The sequence below is a fragment of the Schistocerca piceifrons genome, chromosome 3 (genome assembly GCF_021461385.2).
Source record: "Schistocerca piceifrons isolate TAMUIC-IGC-003096 chromosome 3, iqSchPice1.1, whole genome shotgun sequence".
Lineage (NCBI taxonomy): Eukaryota > Metazoa > Arthropoda > Insecta > Orthoptera > Acrididae > Schistocerca > Schistocerca piceifrons.
The window spans coordinates 66,576,761-66,593,001 of NC_060140.1; the positions used below are offsets into that span (position 1 = coordinate 66,576,761).

Sequence of the window (16,241 nt, forward strand, 5' to 3'; positions counted from 1 at the left end):
GAAATTATTTCGCTGTCTTATAGTCTCACCAAACCGGGGAACGATCTGAAGATTAGGTGTTTCTGTAGCATCTAGTACTTCGTAATAGAAAGTGTAATGCAGGAACCTTCTTTTCCGTTAATGAATAAGTGGCTCTGGTACGTGTCCAGCAAGAATATTGTTGCGACTGTTTCGTGGCAAGGATTATCGATGAACAATTTTTTTATAGAGGACGTCATGTGTTGCGACAGTTCGGAAACTGAGTCGTGCCGCAACGGTCACACGCTGTAGTGACCGCTTGGTTTAGAGTCTGCCAGACTGGGTGGGTGAAAGTCGTGTTGCGTAGAACGCAGGAGGTTTAGTTCGATTGTGAAACCGATTGCTGGTTTTGGCCATGATCTCAATCTCATCCAGAGGAACTTTCGATTGGCTAGCGACTTTCATTTCAGTTAAATGTTTAACAATTAGGAAGAATCCAGATTTAGTACAACTATGAGAATGGCAGTTGGACATCATGTGGTTCGCATATTGACAAAGAATCATCTTCGTACCGGTAAAGGAATATGCAGATGGATTTTGCGCAATCTGTCTGTGTAGACATGGTGTATCTGTACCCGAAACACTTCTCGAAGACATTATTCACATCAAATAAGTTCATTATTCCATTACCACTAAGTCTGTGTCGCCTTGTCACCAAGAGCTGTTCCATAACGATTTGATTCACGGATCCAGTAATGTGGCTGCTTCCGTGTATAGCGTTTTTACGACTATGACGTGTGGGGCCTGAAGATGGCATCAGTGTAATGTAGAAACTGGTAGCACATAAGAAGTTCTTAAAATAAATTTCTACAATATATACGGGTGTTAGTAAATTATTGCATCAAGAAATAATTAAATGATGTTCTGCCTTTTATGTAGTTCTCTTATTCATATCACTGAATGGACGTACAGAGTGGGTGGCTCTAGCATAGGTAATCTGTTCCTCTGTCATGGTTTACATCGTTAGTAGGTTTGGTTATACAAAGGCGCCAGGTTGTTTCAGGAAGAACTTTGTGTAAATTTTCTTATTGCCATCTGGCGACCTTTAAGGAAATACCAGTTTATACCTAATAGTTGCAACATTTCTTTTATTTAACATTGGTATATGTTAAGGAGCCTGATGGCTGCAAGTCCATTGTTTAATAGAGATGTGTTTACTGCTGTCTTTTCTAAAATTATTTGTAAGTTTTCTTAATGAATGATATCAGAGACTATTGCATATACAAATTTTATTAATTTGTGTAGTGTCTTTGGTTTTTAAATAAATGTATATGAGAATTAAAGGTCTCCTAACGCTAAATCAGTTGTACCCCCCCCCCCCCCCTCCGTTGACTTCCAGCTTCCTGTTACAGAAGGCTAAATGGCAAAACAAGTATCGTTGTGGAAACGCTGCACAATATGGTACCCTTAAATGAGTAGCACTAGAAGTCAGAAGCAAACATCGCTGACATTCTAATTTGGATAAATCTGTGTTTGCACAAAAACTACTATTCCTGACTATTATTGCAATCCATTTATTGATTAACAATACGTGCCACTGACATGAACAACATTTTCCATTTGTGCAATATTTGTGGTGTAAGTTTTAGGTCACTCACACTGTATATTGTATACTACCTGTCTTGCAGTATAGCTTGCTCCTAGGTAGACATAATGACATTATTGGTGACGTAGCACAAACTTTAAAACAAAGGTATATTAGACAAGCTACGATATCCCTTTGCTTATTTAATTACTCTGATACACTGCAACCATCCACGCCATTCATTTTACCCAATTTGGCTGACTTTTTTCTGTGGTACCTGCACGTTGATGTTTCTTACGGTGCATTTATAGTCAGAAAAAGTGATGTTAATGTTTCTTCATTATTTATTTCCAGTCGAAAGAAAGATTTCAAAAAGTATACCGCGAGGAATCATATGTAAAAAAACGCACTTCTACGTGTGTAAATGACTTTGCTCGGTCATACTTGTATAATTATCATGTGTTCTGTACTATTCGCTTACAAATGTGTTGTAGTAAGTGGGTGACATCCAGGAATACATGGCGTAGTAAGATTAAACGAAAATTAATCGTTGTCATTACTCTATAACAAATTTATTCTTGTGTAAGTAAGATCTGTATATTCGTCAGCGTTATTTAGGTGGTGTTTGCAAAGATTTGTAACTATTAAGAAAAGTTACCGAAATACGTGTATACGTGTTTTGATGCATTGTAGAGGATGCTAATCGGAATTACGTTGTCATACTGCATTACGTTCTAAAGATGTTCATTCGATTTTAAGCTTCAGATATATGCATCAGTCTCTGTTTCTACATATGTTTTGATTTGTCGACACAGGCATAGAAATATTTCGAAATTTTTGATTGTTTAACAGGTAAGGATCACGTGATGTTGGTATAGAGCAAAGAGCCGTGCCTATGGATAATGAATCTTTCGATAAAAAGTTCTTGGCTTTGTCCAGGCTCCATAGTTGGAAGGTCGTTTGTTTGTTTGTTTGTTTGTTTGTGTGTGTGTGTGTGTGTGTGTGTGTGTGTGTGTGTGTGTGTGTGTAGAGAAGGCTTGCGTGAATGGTTTGTGGTAGGAACAGGATTTGTGGGAGGAGTGTTAATAATCCAAGAAAAAGAAAAAAAACTTGGCTTGACAATAATGAGAAACTGTTATGACCGTCGTGGCCACTTGTTGAACTATTGTCTTTTGGCTTTCCTCTCATTAGCTTCGGCCAACCTTTGTTTCATGGCTTTGTTAGCCCCACAAGTGACTTGCACTGTCAATGACGATCTTCCATTGCCCTGGAAGCCACCAGAAATCAAGGATCAGTCTTTGACAACGCCAGCCGTTCGTACTGGCGAAATGAGAGAAGCAAACTTCGAATGAAGATTGCAAGGTGATAGCCAACAGGCAACTACGTCAATAACAAAAGATTTATGAACAATAACATAATTGGAAATACATTTCACGACAGTAGAAAATAATTAAGTTGTTTGAAACATTTTTTGAAATAAATAGAGGAATTTAGCATTAACTTACTTTATTTTGTGGAATTCAAAAATAGTGTAAGTATGTAAATAAATCATCATAGTATTTACGAATGAAAGGAGCGTAACTGCAATAATACCCTACACAAATGCAGGAAACTGAAGTAAGTGACGCGGCAGTCACTGAGCGTCACCAGAAGCTGGAGTGTCGACGTTGCAGGCAATGTAGGACGGATCCTCGACGCAGTCCGTCCAGGGCACCCACGTGTTGTTCCAACGAGACGGCATTGCCAACTCGGGCTCTATGTAGAGGTCTTGCACGGGCAGCATCGGATCCGACAGAGCGTCCAGTCTCTCCAGTAGCATGGTCAGCACTTCCGGAGAGTCCGACGACGCGCCTTGTTCGCAGGGGTCCCGCGCCACGTTGAAGACGCACGTGTCGTTCTCGCTCACGGGCACGCAGCCGGGGGTCTGCGGCCGATCGGGGCAGGACACCGTCGCCTCCGCCCTCAGCCGCAGCATGACGTCAGAGGGGGCGGCCGCTCCAGACAGCCTTGACACGGCGAGCCCTGCGAGGCTGCCCGCCAGCTGCTCTGTGTTGTAGGCTGGGGTGCTCGAGCCGTCTTCCGTACCACTAGCCCCGTGGTAGCCGGTGTCGGCAGTATTGTATTGCTTTCCTGCATAAAGAAGACATGGATCAGTGTTACATATTAACTTGCAACTCATGCCATTTATAGCAGCCATAAAAAGAAGCGTGCTTCCTCATCGAACACCACATATTGACACTAAGCGGCCCAGAGGCTCTGTCGCTACTCAGCCCAAGTTACTTCTGTGTGTGGTATGGCCTCAGTGGTAAACGGCACAAGCGAGCTCTGTATCTCTATCCTGCTGCCACAATCTGTTCCCTACGGTCCGTGGTGACGTTCTGCCTGTGACATCTGCTCTGGTACAGCTCTTATCATCTCTCCGTTCGTCGATGTCAGATTTCTCGTGGTGTAGTCCTTAGACTGTCCCGTGTCTACTATTGTTGCCATGCTGTTGTCTTTTGTCCACCTCGACACCACACGTGCTGTCAGTGAACTACACCCAACAGTCAACAGATAACAATACCATTAATGTCATCTGATGATAGGGTGTGATAATTTAAAATGCAACCCTGCACCTATTAATTTATAAAATCGGGTTGTTGAACCAAACGTGACTAAACAATACGCATCCCTGGATTGTGTAGGATCGAACCACGTTTTCAGTGAAGAAAGGCGTGAAATAGACATGCAGCTAGCTAGTTTGTTAGACTGTGGGAGGCTGAGGCTTGTTGGTAGGGAAATACTAGAGTTGGTATATTAAGCTGCAGAATGGATTGAATGTGAAGGAAGACAGGTACTCCGATGCAGGGAAATACAGACAGATAACTATGATGGGACGTATAAATTTCCAATTTTGTGATTGTAGTTTCTGCCCGATTTATTGCGGACGCAGCTCATATGGACAGGACATTAGCAATGTCAAGGTACTGGAGTCGAGTTTGTATAACACGAGAAAGATACGACAGAAATTTTATGAGGTACTATGAGATACATCTAGCGGAAAATGGCCACCGCTTGACAATGAGCAAGAGAGCTGATAGCGATTGGTTGAATCTTCATTGTTCCAATGACAGGATTGGTTCTTTCATTGTTTCGAAGTTTGTACCGTGGTGGTCCCCCTACCATCAGATGACAACATCTTCCTCGGAGGGCGAATGAGCGGTTAGAAGCATATGGAACCATCTTATCCGCAGGGTGGGAAACTGCCCTTAAAGGCGAGCCACAAGATGACCAACGTTGTTATAATCAGGAAATCATCTGAGTAAAATCCCATGAACGCATCATGAACAGTCAAAATGTGAAAAACATGACGCCGACCGACCAGAGTAGCGGTCGGCGTCGGTTTGGATTTGGGGCAGATGTGAAATGTGCAGAGGGGGCCGATCAGATCTTGTACGGTCAGTCTTGTACCGACCAACCAAAGACAGACCATAGTCGCAAAGGAAACGTAATAGCTACATGGAACTTGTGTTGCTTACTTCGCCGTGAAAAATTCGCCCTGATGAACGAGAACTAAAGAAGCATCGAACTGACAACTGTGGCTTATCAGAAACACGGGAAAGAGCTGAGGGAATTTTGCAACCGATGATCACATTATGTACATTGCCGTAGTGGATGATACAGGGAAAAATGGTTTCGGGTTTCTTGTCAGCAAGCGTATGGTGCAAAATGTTAACGTATATAGACTCATCAACGAGAGACTATTAACTTCCACCCTCAAAACAATACCATATAAGTTACATCTTATCCTGGAATATCTACTCACCAACTTTGCACATGACCAAGAAACTGAATACATCTATGTAAATGAAGAAGATATAATTGCGGCAACCATGGTCGTACGCGGAGACTCGAGTGCGAAAGTCGGGACCACTTTGATGAGCAACCACTTGCGAGAGACAAGGGATAATATGGTCTTGTAATAAGCAAAGAACGAGGGTATCGATTGTTGCAGACTGCAACCGACAGCAAATTTTCCGTTTTAAACACCACAGACGCCATTCATTTGCATGAAACTTCCCAAATGGACATAACAAGAAGCAAATTGACTACATCCTCGTTGACAATGTTTTTTGCATTGTCGTAACATAACCTAGTGCCGAATGTGGATATGAACTTCGTCTAAAGGGGGCCTACCTTAAAATTAGGCTGAGTAGCCCACTGGCTAAAACGAAGTCGAAAAAACTGTTTTCCAAGAAATACTTCATAGCAGCGGACCACCTGATTTGGTAAATTACAACGTAGCCTGAATAAGCAGAGGAAAACGGATCAGACACGCAGTTAGCAACATGCCAGAGATGTAAACCATGGTGACGACGCTGAATATCTAACGAAACTTTGACTTTTATTGACAATCGGCTTAAAACCCGAGTAACAGCCAAGAATCCAGAACAACGAGACCAACTTATGAAAAAAAAAAACGGATAATGAAATTAAACACGCTTGCAGGAAGGAAGCACAGCTGGAGGCACATGCGACTACTGCTCAGAACATTACGACAAGGCGGGATACTGCGCGAGTTAGCTTTCACCCAAGATACAGGTAAGACGTCCACGGAAACACCACGACAGACGCAAAAGGCTTAGCCGAAGTATGGAGCCAATACTTCATCTAGCTGTTCGCTGCGTACTCAAACGCAATGCTAAAGCAGCAGAACACAACAGGCACTGAACCAGCAATCCTTAGAGAAGAAGTGGTTCATCTGACAAAAAATATTGCTGAATCAGTGGGCACCAGGCCACGATGGAATTACTGTTGATGTCGTAAAACCATTGGTAACTTAGCTGTGGACATTGTGCATAGGCTATGTTGAAATTTATGGATGTCTCAAAATTAGCCACACAATTGGTGGAACTCCATTTTCACACCACTGATCAAACAAGGTTCTCCACTTGATTGTGAGAACTAACGAACAATAGCCCTTATCTCCATTGTGAGTATAGTCAGGCTCACTGTATTGAATGAGAGGCTGAAGGCCCTACTTTCACGAACCGTAAGACGGGGAAATATCGGACACAGGGGTTATTTCGGATGGTAGCAGCATATTTCTGTTCTTACGTTGGTATCACTGAATGCAGGCTTTTATTTCGCACGCACTATTGCTGGTTACACCTAACGTATTGTCAAGCGAATACGAACACACATTGTAGCAGTTGTAAGTTGAAAGAGCTGTGTGTAGCAGACTATAGTGCAGTGTACAATTGTTGCTAGTTATCTTTATGCGAATACTATCGTCATTGTACACGAAGAGAAAAAAATTAGTAAGCTTAATTTGCTTATAGTTTACTAACTTAAATGTTAGGAAGGAAGAGTGAATACAGTTTGTCGCCACATCTCATTTTCGCTAATGTCTAGCGAAGTATTTAGATATATCTACACACGTTGGGGTAATATCGGGCAATGCTGCATACGCTTGGTGCTCTTCAGAGGCGCAACTATGATCGTAAATATCCTGGAAAGACTGTTGCTGCTGTAAGATTAGGAAAACTATTGTACAGAAAGGCGTCAAGCAAATTTAATGTACCACGTTCAACGTTAGAGAATAAAGTTTATAATAAAAATCCCCTAGTGACTGGAAGGCCTGTCTTAAGTACCATTTACAGGAACCCAAATATAGAGCCCCTAATTACATCCCTTTTGACTGCGAAGGATATAAAAATCAGCCATCCTGACCTTGACAGTAGCTACTGGCAACAAAACATTAACACTACTGAAAGTTTGACCAACAGAAATGCTAAGGAACTAGCAGCATCTATTCCACGGAAAGAAAAATATGAAAGACTATCAGATGATTACTCAATCCACGAAGCATGAAACTCTAAATAAAGAATTCAAAATATACGTTTTACGAAGGTTAAAACCAAGGCGAGATAAAGTGATCAGAGATAACATTTATCCAAAAAACGAATTGTAGCCACATCGAGCTGTAAGTTCGCTGCGACTACAATGAGAAACTTCAATGGAGATTTTAATTCGCTCTCTTGTAGACGTCGCGATATAAAGCCCGCTTATTGACCGATGTTAGATTGTTTCAGACCTATCTGGAATTGTTAAGTTTTCCAATTATCGTCTTGATGTGTTAGTCAAAGTTCTGAAGAAAGGTCATAGAACATTTACCGTTTAGCCAGACAACGGAACAGATATTATACGCGAGGGAAAATCAATTCTGGAACTTAGTCGTCGTGATCTGTGATTGTCACGAACATTGAAAGACCCAGAAATGTACCAGACGTCGACATAAATTCTACAAACAGACTTGAATGGGAAACATATACACTCAGTCATCGAGCATTCACAGGTACGCCGTGTTGTCGGAAGCTGTAGTCAATATCAGAATTGCTGATGTAAATCGTAGCTTCAATTCCTTGAATGACAGATTGGTGTGATTTCCAGTGCAGCGGTTGGATAATTCAGAAGTTCAATAAACTCAGTTATAACTTTGTTACTTCGTGTCGTCTGTATCATTTCATTGAACTTTATTGTGTCACTGTGAATACTTATTTTATTGATAGAACGCGGAAGCTAAAGGAGACTGAGTGACATTATTAACAGGGAACAGTAATTGAACATTTTATTACGACGATTTCTGCACGTTATTTAGAGAATACATTATCTCTGGATCTAGGACGTAGCAGTTGTTGAATTAGCACCATAGCGACGCATGAACGACGCTATAAAACTTCACAAATCAACATCCTCGCAAGAGTATGATGTGGCAGCGTCTTGAATGGTGGAACATATAATTCGAGATATCATATTACCTGCGTTTGAACATTCGTTTGCAAACTGGGCATAAAAATTATTATTTTCAAGTTTCGTGTAAGTGAATAATCCCGTCGCGAACACGCGAAGGATATTTGGTTTATTGTTTCAGATACAGGGAGTTGTTGCGGTACCGAGTGGTGCAGTCGCTGTGTGTGGCAGTAAGGAAGACACACATACTTCGAACACCATTGCTTCAATTATAATCGAGGGACGCATATACATTTCGGCGTGCTGCTCCATCGATACGCGGATATCTGTTAAAAGGAGGTAGTATCAGAAACCAACCAAACAAAGACAGGAGTTTGTTTTAACAGTTACAGATCGGAGATGTCGCGCTCGACGGACGCCGACCTGTGTCAATCAGAGTAGAACATCCATTTCCATCGAGCCGACAAACACACACACATTGAAGAGAACACACTTGTCCATGGTATTTTAATGGCTGCACATTGCGGTTTTCCTTTTACCTGTGATGATGTTAGGTACATAGTGAAAGGATATCTTGATAAATGTGGACGAAGGAAAAAACGTTTTCCTTGTAACATGCCCGGGATTGTGTGGTAGCGTTCATTCTAACAGCGTCACACTGCCATATTAAGCGTCCGGCTAGCTGAGAACATTAAAGGGTAACGTGCTGTAGTGAATTATGAGACAACGAAATCGTATTTCCAGAATGGTGGTGAAAAAATGGAAAATATAGATCCCAAAAATATAATCAATTATGATGAGACCAATCTGTGTGACGACCCTGGGAGGAAACAAGTGCGAATCAGAAGGGGAACAAAAGATGTTTTAGTAATGATGGCAGCGACTTGGGACGGAAAATTATTACCACCCTCTGTGGTCTACAAATCGGAGCATTTGTGGAAGACTTGCAAAGAAGGAGGTCCCAAAGGAACGTACTATAACCGCAATAAAAGTGGATAATTTGTTCTGTCTACATTTCAAGACTGGTGTGTTACTATTGCTCTGCCTTGCCTGAAGTCAATGGAGGGGGAGAAAGTTACGATACGAGGCAACCTTTCAAGTCACATTTCACCGCGGGTAAAAAAAAAAGATGGCTGTGAGACGAATGAAATCTATTTTATTTTGTTGCCACCAACCACTACTCACATTTTACAGCCATTACATGTAGGTTAATTCAGAACTTTGAAAGCTACTTGGCGGGCAGTACTTACGCATTGAAAGAAGAGCTCTCATCGACTAATATCGATAGATGCTCTCCCATCACTTTTGAAGGAAACGCTTAAAAAGTATCAGCAAACGAAGAAGACAATATAAGAAGTGCATTCCGTGGAATGGGATTAATTCCATTTGACCCTGAAAGTCCTCAAAAAATTGCCTCACGGACATAACTCTCGAAACGATTCTTTAGAAGCCTGGCCTTCGAGCTTTGGAGATATGCTTCAGAATGTTCATTATGGAATGAAAAACAACAAAAGTGTCCAACGAAAGTGAAAAATTTATGTTGCCGCAGAAAAGTCCATTTTAGTCATCGATATGACAAACAGAGATAATACTGATTCAGTGTCTGACTGCTTGTGAATAACGATGCAGTACCCACTGGAGACGAAAGCAGCAGAGCAGTTCTGGAAGTGGAGCCTTTTGTTCTAATGGAAATGGAAATGATCGTATGGCATTGTTGGTCGGGAGGCCCCATTTGGGGGAGTTCGGCCGCCATATTGCAAGTCCTTTTTGTTCTTATGAATCATCTACACATGACTGGGGGAAACATCGAAATAGGCTGTTTGTTGGAATCGCAACACAAGTGGGCACAAAAGAAGTGGAAGTTAGATTTCTGAGTCCATATGAAGGCAGAAAATCTGTGTTTATTTTTCCTTCCATTTCAGACGATGCTATTGTATTGTAAGAGAGTTGCCGACTCCAAGAGAAGGGAAGGGGAAGTTTTCTTTCACTGAGAACATATTATAGATTATTATTTTTTGTTGGATGAATAAGTTGTCTTTCTTAATCAAATAGTTTGTAAATATGTATGTAAAGGTTTTATAAATATGTGTCAAATGTTTACTGAAGATACGTAGAATATCTTGTATCCATTTGCAAAAAAAGTTTTCTAAACATGTAAAATATTTTTCTAAATATGTGTATTTTTTAAAAACGATATTCACAGTCAGAAATTACCCCATTAGAGTGTAATAAGGGCCTTTGCTCCGAAATTCCATGAATGTCCGAAATTACCCCACCAAAGGGGTAGCACCAGACAGTTATATTTGTTAGATTCTGACTAATTAAAAATATTTTTGACTAAAGTTCCTTGATAGTATTATTCTCCATTGTTTATCTATCTCGCACATGTAACTTCCTGGCAGATTGAAACTGTGTGCCATAGACTTGAACTCGTGATCTTTGCCTATCACGGACAAGTGCTCTACCAACTGTGCTACCCAAGCACGACTCATGGCCCTTCGTGACAGCTCTACTTCCACCAGTACCTCGTCTCCTATCTTTGCAACCTCACAGAAGCTCTCCTGCGAACCTTGTAAGACCAATGCAGAGACATGGCTTAGCCACAGCGTCAGGATGTTTACAGAATGACATTTTCACTGTTTCCTGGCAGATTAAATCTGTGTGCCGGACCGAAACTGTGCCATTTGCTGGCAAGTGCTCTACCAACTGAGAAACCCAAGACCAACTTACGAATCGTCCTTAAAGCTGCACTTCCACCGGAAGTTTGGAAGGCAGGAGACGAAGTACTGGTGTAAGTACAGCTGCGGGAACGATTCGTGAGTCGTGCGTGGTTAGCTCATTGCCCACGAAAGGCAAAGGTCCCGAGTTCGGGTCTCGGTCCGGCACACAGATTTAATCGTCCAGGAAATTTCATATCAGCGCACACTCCGCTGCAGAGCGCAAATTTCATTCTGGTAACATAATTATGCGATTCGTGGATTACGAGAAACCTGTGGACTATCCTCATAGCGGTGGATGCACCAAGACACTTGTTACACATAATCCAACAACTGTACTTTCCCAACACAGAGATACAAAGAATCGATAACTCCTTCTCAGATATCTTTTCTACTAACATCGGCGTGAGACAAGCTTGAATTCTCTTTTCTCTGTTGTTCAATACGTATGAGCGATGTTCTTGAGGACTGCCATGATGGAATTGTTACACTTGACACCCTGATAGTTGCAATAGACTGTCATCAACTGGAAACTGTTATACGAAGGTTCGCCGAACGAAAAAGTGAATATGATCTTTAAATCAACAATACGAAGGCCAAAGGGACGATGGTTGATCGCCCTAATGACATAACAAATATTTCTGCCTACGACTTCAGTCGCATCGAGTATTTAGGATCTATTGCCATTGATAACTGAAACTGCGAGCCTGAAGTCCCTAGGAACGTTTTGGTTGCGAGAAATTCTGCAGGAAAACTTGCTCGCATTTGAACGGACACTTCCATCACGGGCAATACAAAGTTCATCCTCATCCAAACTCTAAATCTTCCCTGTCGCGAACTACGGAGCAGAAATTTGGACGATGAGGACAGCAGATTGTCGCAGAACTGATGCTATGGAAATGTGGTGCTATAGAAGGTTACTTAGAGTACAGTGGACAGCACGGTGAACTAATGAATCGATTCTGAGGCAGATCGGCATAAGCTGAAATATTCTGATCATACTGCCAGCAAGCAAAAAGCAATGGAACAAACAATGATTCAGGGAAAAGTCGACGACCGATAGCCTGGATGGCGCGCATCATTACGGTGAATAGACCAGATTAAGAGCTTGACTTGGATGGGCTTGCAACAAGCTAGCCATCATGTCCAAACCGGAGCTACATGGAGGCAGGTCGTCAATGGATTTACCACGTGTTGGCACTACACTCCTGCGCAGGATTGGACCAAAGAGAGACTGTGGGCCGGCCGGAGTGGTCGAGCGGTTCTAGGCGCTACGGTCTGAAACCGCGCGACCGCTACGGTCGCACGTTCGAAACCTGCTTCGGGCATGGATGTGTGTGATGTTCATAGGTTAGTAAGGTTTAAGTAGTTCTACGTTCTAGGGGACTGATGACCTCAGACGTTAAGTCTCATGGTGCTCAGAGCCATTTGAACCATTTTTGAAGAGATTGTGGTGCTCAGACGTAACCTCCAAACTAGGGTAATGGTGGTTAGAGTTGCTTTCTCTCACTTTTATTCATAACCACCCGTCGGCCTAGTATCACTTAGCTCGAATCTTGTATCTTTCAACAAACCTTTGAACACTGCACCTTCCTTTACATCGGAACTTTTCTGTTCCTTTATCTCACCCACCCATGACACGCGATGCAGCAAAGAAGCTCATACTACTGGTGTCACCTGATGCTGATGGCAAGGTACAGTCTTCAAATATGTTTCATCAAGTACCTTTTATCATGGTTGAAAGAGGGTCCAGCACAAACTTACACTACTGGCCATTAAAATTGCTACACCACGAAGATGACGTGCTACAGACGCGAAATGTAACCTACAGGAAGAAGATGCTGTGATATGTAAATGATTAGTTTTTCCGACCATTCACAAAAGGCTGGCATCAGGAAAGTTTCCAACCGATTTCTTATACACAAAAAGCAGTTGACCGGTGTTTCCTGGTGAAACGTTGTTGTGATGCCTCGTGTAAGGAGAAGAAATGCGTACCGTCACGTTTCCGACTTTGATTAAGGGCGGATTGTAGCCCATCGCGATTGCGGTTTATCGTATCGCGACATTGCAGCTCGCGTTGGTCGAGATCCAGTGACAGTTAGCAGAATATGGAATCCTTGGGTACAGGAGGGTTGTACGGAGCGCCTTACTGGGTCCCAACGGCCTCGTATCTCTAGCAGTCAAGATGACGGGCATCTTATCCGCATTGCTGTAACGGATCGTGTAGCCACGTCTCGATCCCTGAGTCAACAGATGGGGACGTTTGCAAGACAAAAACCATCTGCACGAACAGTTCGACGACGTTTGCAGCAGCATGGACTATCAGCTCGGAGACCATGGCTGTGGTTGCCCTGGACGCTGCATCACAGACAGGAGCTCCTGCGATCGTGTACTCAATGACGAACCTGGGTGCACGAATGGCAAAACGTCATTTTTTTCGGATGAATCCAGGTTCTGTTTACAGCATCATGATGGTCGCATCCGTGTTTGGCGACATCACGGTGAACGCACATCGGTAGCGTGTTTTCGTCATCGCCATACTGGTATATAACCAGGCGTGATGGTAAGGGTTGCCATAGGTTACACGACTCGGTCACCTCTTCTTAGCATTCAAGGCACTCTGAACAGATTACGTTACATTTTAGATGTGTTACGACCCGTGGCTGTACTCTTCATTCGATCCCTGCGAAACCCTACGTTTCAGCAGGATAATGCACGACCGCATGTTGATCTTCCTGTACGGGCCTTTCTGGATACTGAAAATGTTCGACTGCTGCCCTGGCCAGCCCATTCTCCAGATCTCTCACCAATTGAAAACGTCTGGTCAATGGTGGCCGACTGGTCGTCACAATGCGCCAGTCACTACTCTTGATGAACTGTGGTATCGTCTTGAAGCTGCATGGGCAGCTGTACCTGTACACACCATCCAAGATCCGTTTGACTCAATGCCTAGGCGTATCAAGGCCTTTATTACGGCCAGAGGTGGTTGTTCTGGGCACTGATTTCTCAGGATTTATGCACCCAAATTGCGTGAAAATGGTAATCACATGTCAGTTAGAGTATAATATATTTGCCCAATGAATACTCGTTTATCACCTGCATTTCCTCTTGGTGTAGCAGTTTCAATGCCTAGTAGGTACGGCCAAACTTTCAGGAAACATTCCTCACACACAAATAAAGAAAAGATGGTAAGTGGACATTTGTCCGGAAACGCTTAATTTCCATGTTAGAGCTCATTTTAGTTTAATCAGTATGTACTGTACTTCCTCGATTCACCGCCATGATTTCATACGGGATACTCTACCTGTGCTGCTAGAACATGTGCCTTTACAAGTACGACACAACATGTGGATCATGCACGATGGAGCTCCTGCACATTTCAGTCGAAGTGCTCGTACGCTTCTCAACAACAGATTCGCTGACCGATGGATTGGTAGAGGCGGACCAATTCCATGGCCACCACGCTCTCCTGACCTCAACGCTCTTTCATTTATGGAGGCATTTGAAAGCTCTTGTCTACGCAACCCCGGTACCAAATGTAGAGACTCTTTGTGCTCGCATTGTGGACGGCTGTGATACAATACGCCATTCTCCAGGACTGCATCAGCGCATCAGGGATTCCATGCGACGGAGGGTGGATGCATGTATCCTCGCTAACGGAGGACATTTTGCACATTTCCTGTAACAAAGTGTTTGAAGTCACGCTGGTACGTTCTGTTGCTGTGTGTTTCCATTCCATGATTAATGTGATTTGAAGAGAAATAAAAAAATGAGCTCTAACATGGAAAGTAAGCGTTTCCGGACACATGTCCACATAACATATTTTCTTTCTTTGTGTATGAGGAAAGTTTGCTGAACGTTTGGCCGCACCTTTTTGTAACACCCTGTATAGAATCCGAATGAATAGGCGATGCTTCTGCTATTTCTAACTTCTGTCTTGCACCGAACCCTTTCTCATCCCATTGCAGACATTTTAGAGGAGCTCACCCTTGACGAGTTTCCAGTCGCCGACCCTCACTGCGGCATACCCGTCGTCGTCGTTGCGGTTGAGCAGAATCTCCGTGCGTGGCGACTCTCCGCCGCTCACCAGGGCATCCCACATGTCCACACCATCCAGGTCCGTTGGGAGACTCGACGCGTTTGCACCTAAAGCAAGAGATGTCTTATGGATAGCTCTGCAGAGAGATATGTGAATTACAGCATTCACCGTCAGGTTGTAGGCATTTTTCACACATACCACTCAGTGTCTACGATAAACACTTTACGCCAGTCGGGTGGAGGGCAGCCTCTGGCCGATTAACATCTTTATTGAATAATATGCTCCGCGACAAATATTTGGAAGTATGTTCAAAGAGGAAGGCAGCAACCTCTTATGAGAAGACTTTAGAGAGCTGGGGAGATACTTTGCTAAATGGAGACTAATTCCAAACAGGACAAAATTGAACTGTTGCGCTTGAACTTCAACAATAAACAAGCATATCTAAAACCCCAAGTATACTTCAGCAATTACTTAATTCACTATAATCCTTCTCCAAACTGCTTAGCGATAACAGTGGTCCAAACACTATCTTTTAAAATGCATCTAGAAAACTCCACAGCAAAAGTGAACACCGGGAACAACATAATCCAGAAGCTGTGCGATACGACTTGGTGGGTGTGGGGGGGGGGGGGGGGGGGGATGGGTCTCTCGCATCCTCAGAATATCAACATTCAGTCCTGTGTAGTCGGTCGCCAAATACTGAACGTACAGTCTGGTTAAACAGCAACCACGTAAAGAAGATTGACAGTAAACTGCATGAGCCCACGATAAAAATTAGCGGCTATATAAAAAGTACTATGTGTCAGATCGTTGATACGGTGAGCTGGCTAATTTGATATTAAAATACAAAACACGTCACACTATTAACAAATCACTGAAACTAAACTTACAACAACAGAGGGGAGGCCTCTAAGTACGTTGCAGAAAGGATACCACCTAAAGATCCACCAGGAAACGAAGAATGTGGCAGTAAGATAGGGACAGTCATAAAACTATGCCGTAATATGTATAAAAATAAAACACTCTCAGTGAATGCAATTTTCGTAGAATGTGTCACCATGACAAGTCGAGGAAGTTTTTGTAACATTATTTCGATTGTCATAAATATAAACACCTGAAGGCTTTTTAAAAAGAAAGGGAATAAATGTGTTCATGTAAAAGGATTTTTTTAAAAAAGAAGTAACCAGGACAACCAAATGGGACTAAACTG

The 16,241-nt window shown here is 42.7% G+C and overlaps 1 protein-coding gene across 1 annotated transcript in view; it reads right to left on the reverse strand.

Moving 5' to 3' along the window:
- Positions 1-3,176: 3,176 nt before the first annotated feature.
- LOC124788392 (arylsulfatase B-like) overlaps positions 3,177-16,241 on the reverse strand; it is a 108,432-nt gene continuing 95,367 nt past the window's right edge. Inside the window, exons 7-8 of the mRNA XM_047255658.1 lie at positions 14,980-15,138; positions 3,177-3,673 (exon numbers count right to left, since the gene is read on the reverse strand). Coding sequence (XP_047111614.1) covers positions 3,177-3,673; positions 14,980-15,138 — 656 coding nt within the window. The remainder of the gene's footprint in view (positions 3,674-14,979; positions 15,139-16,241) is intronic.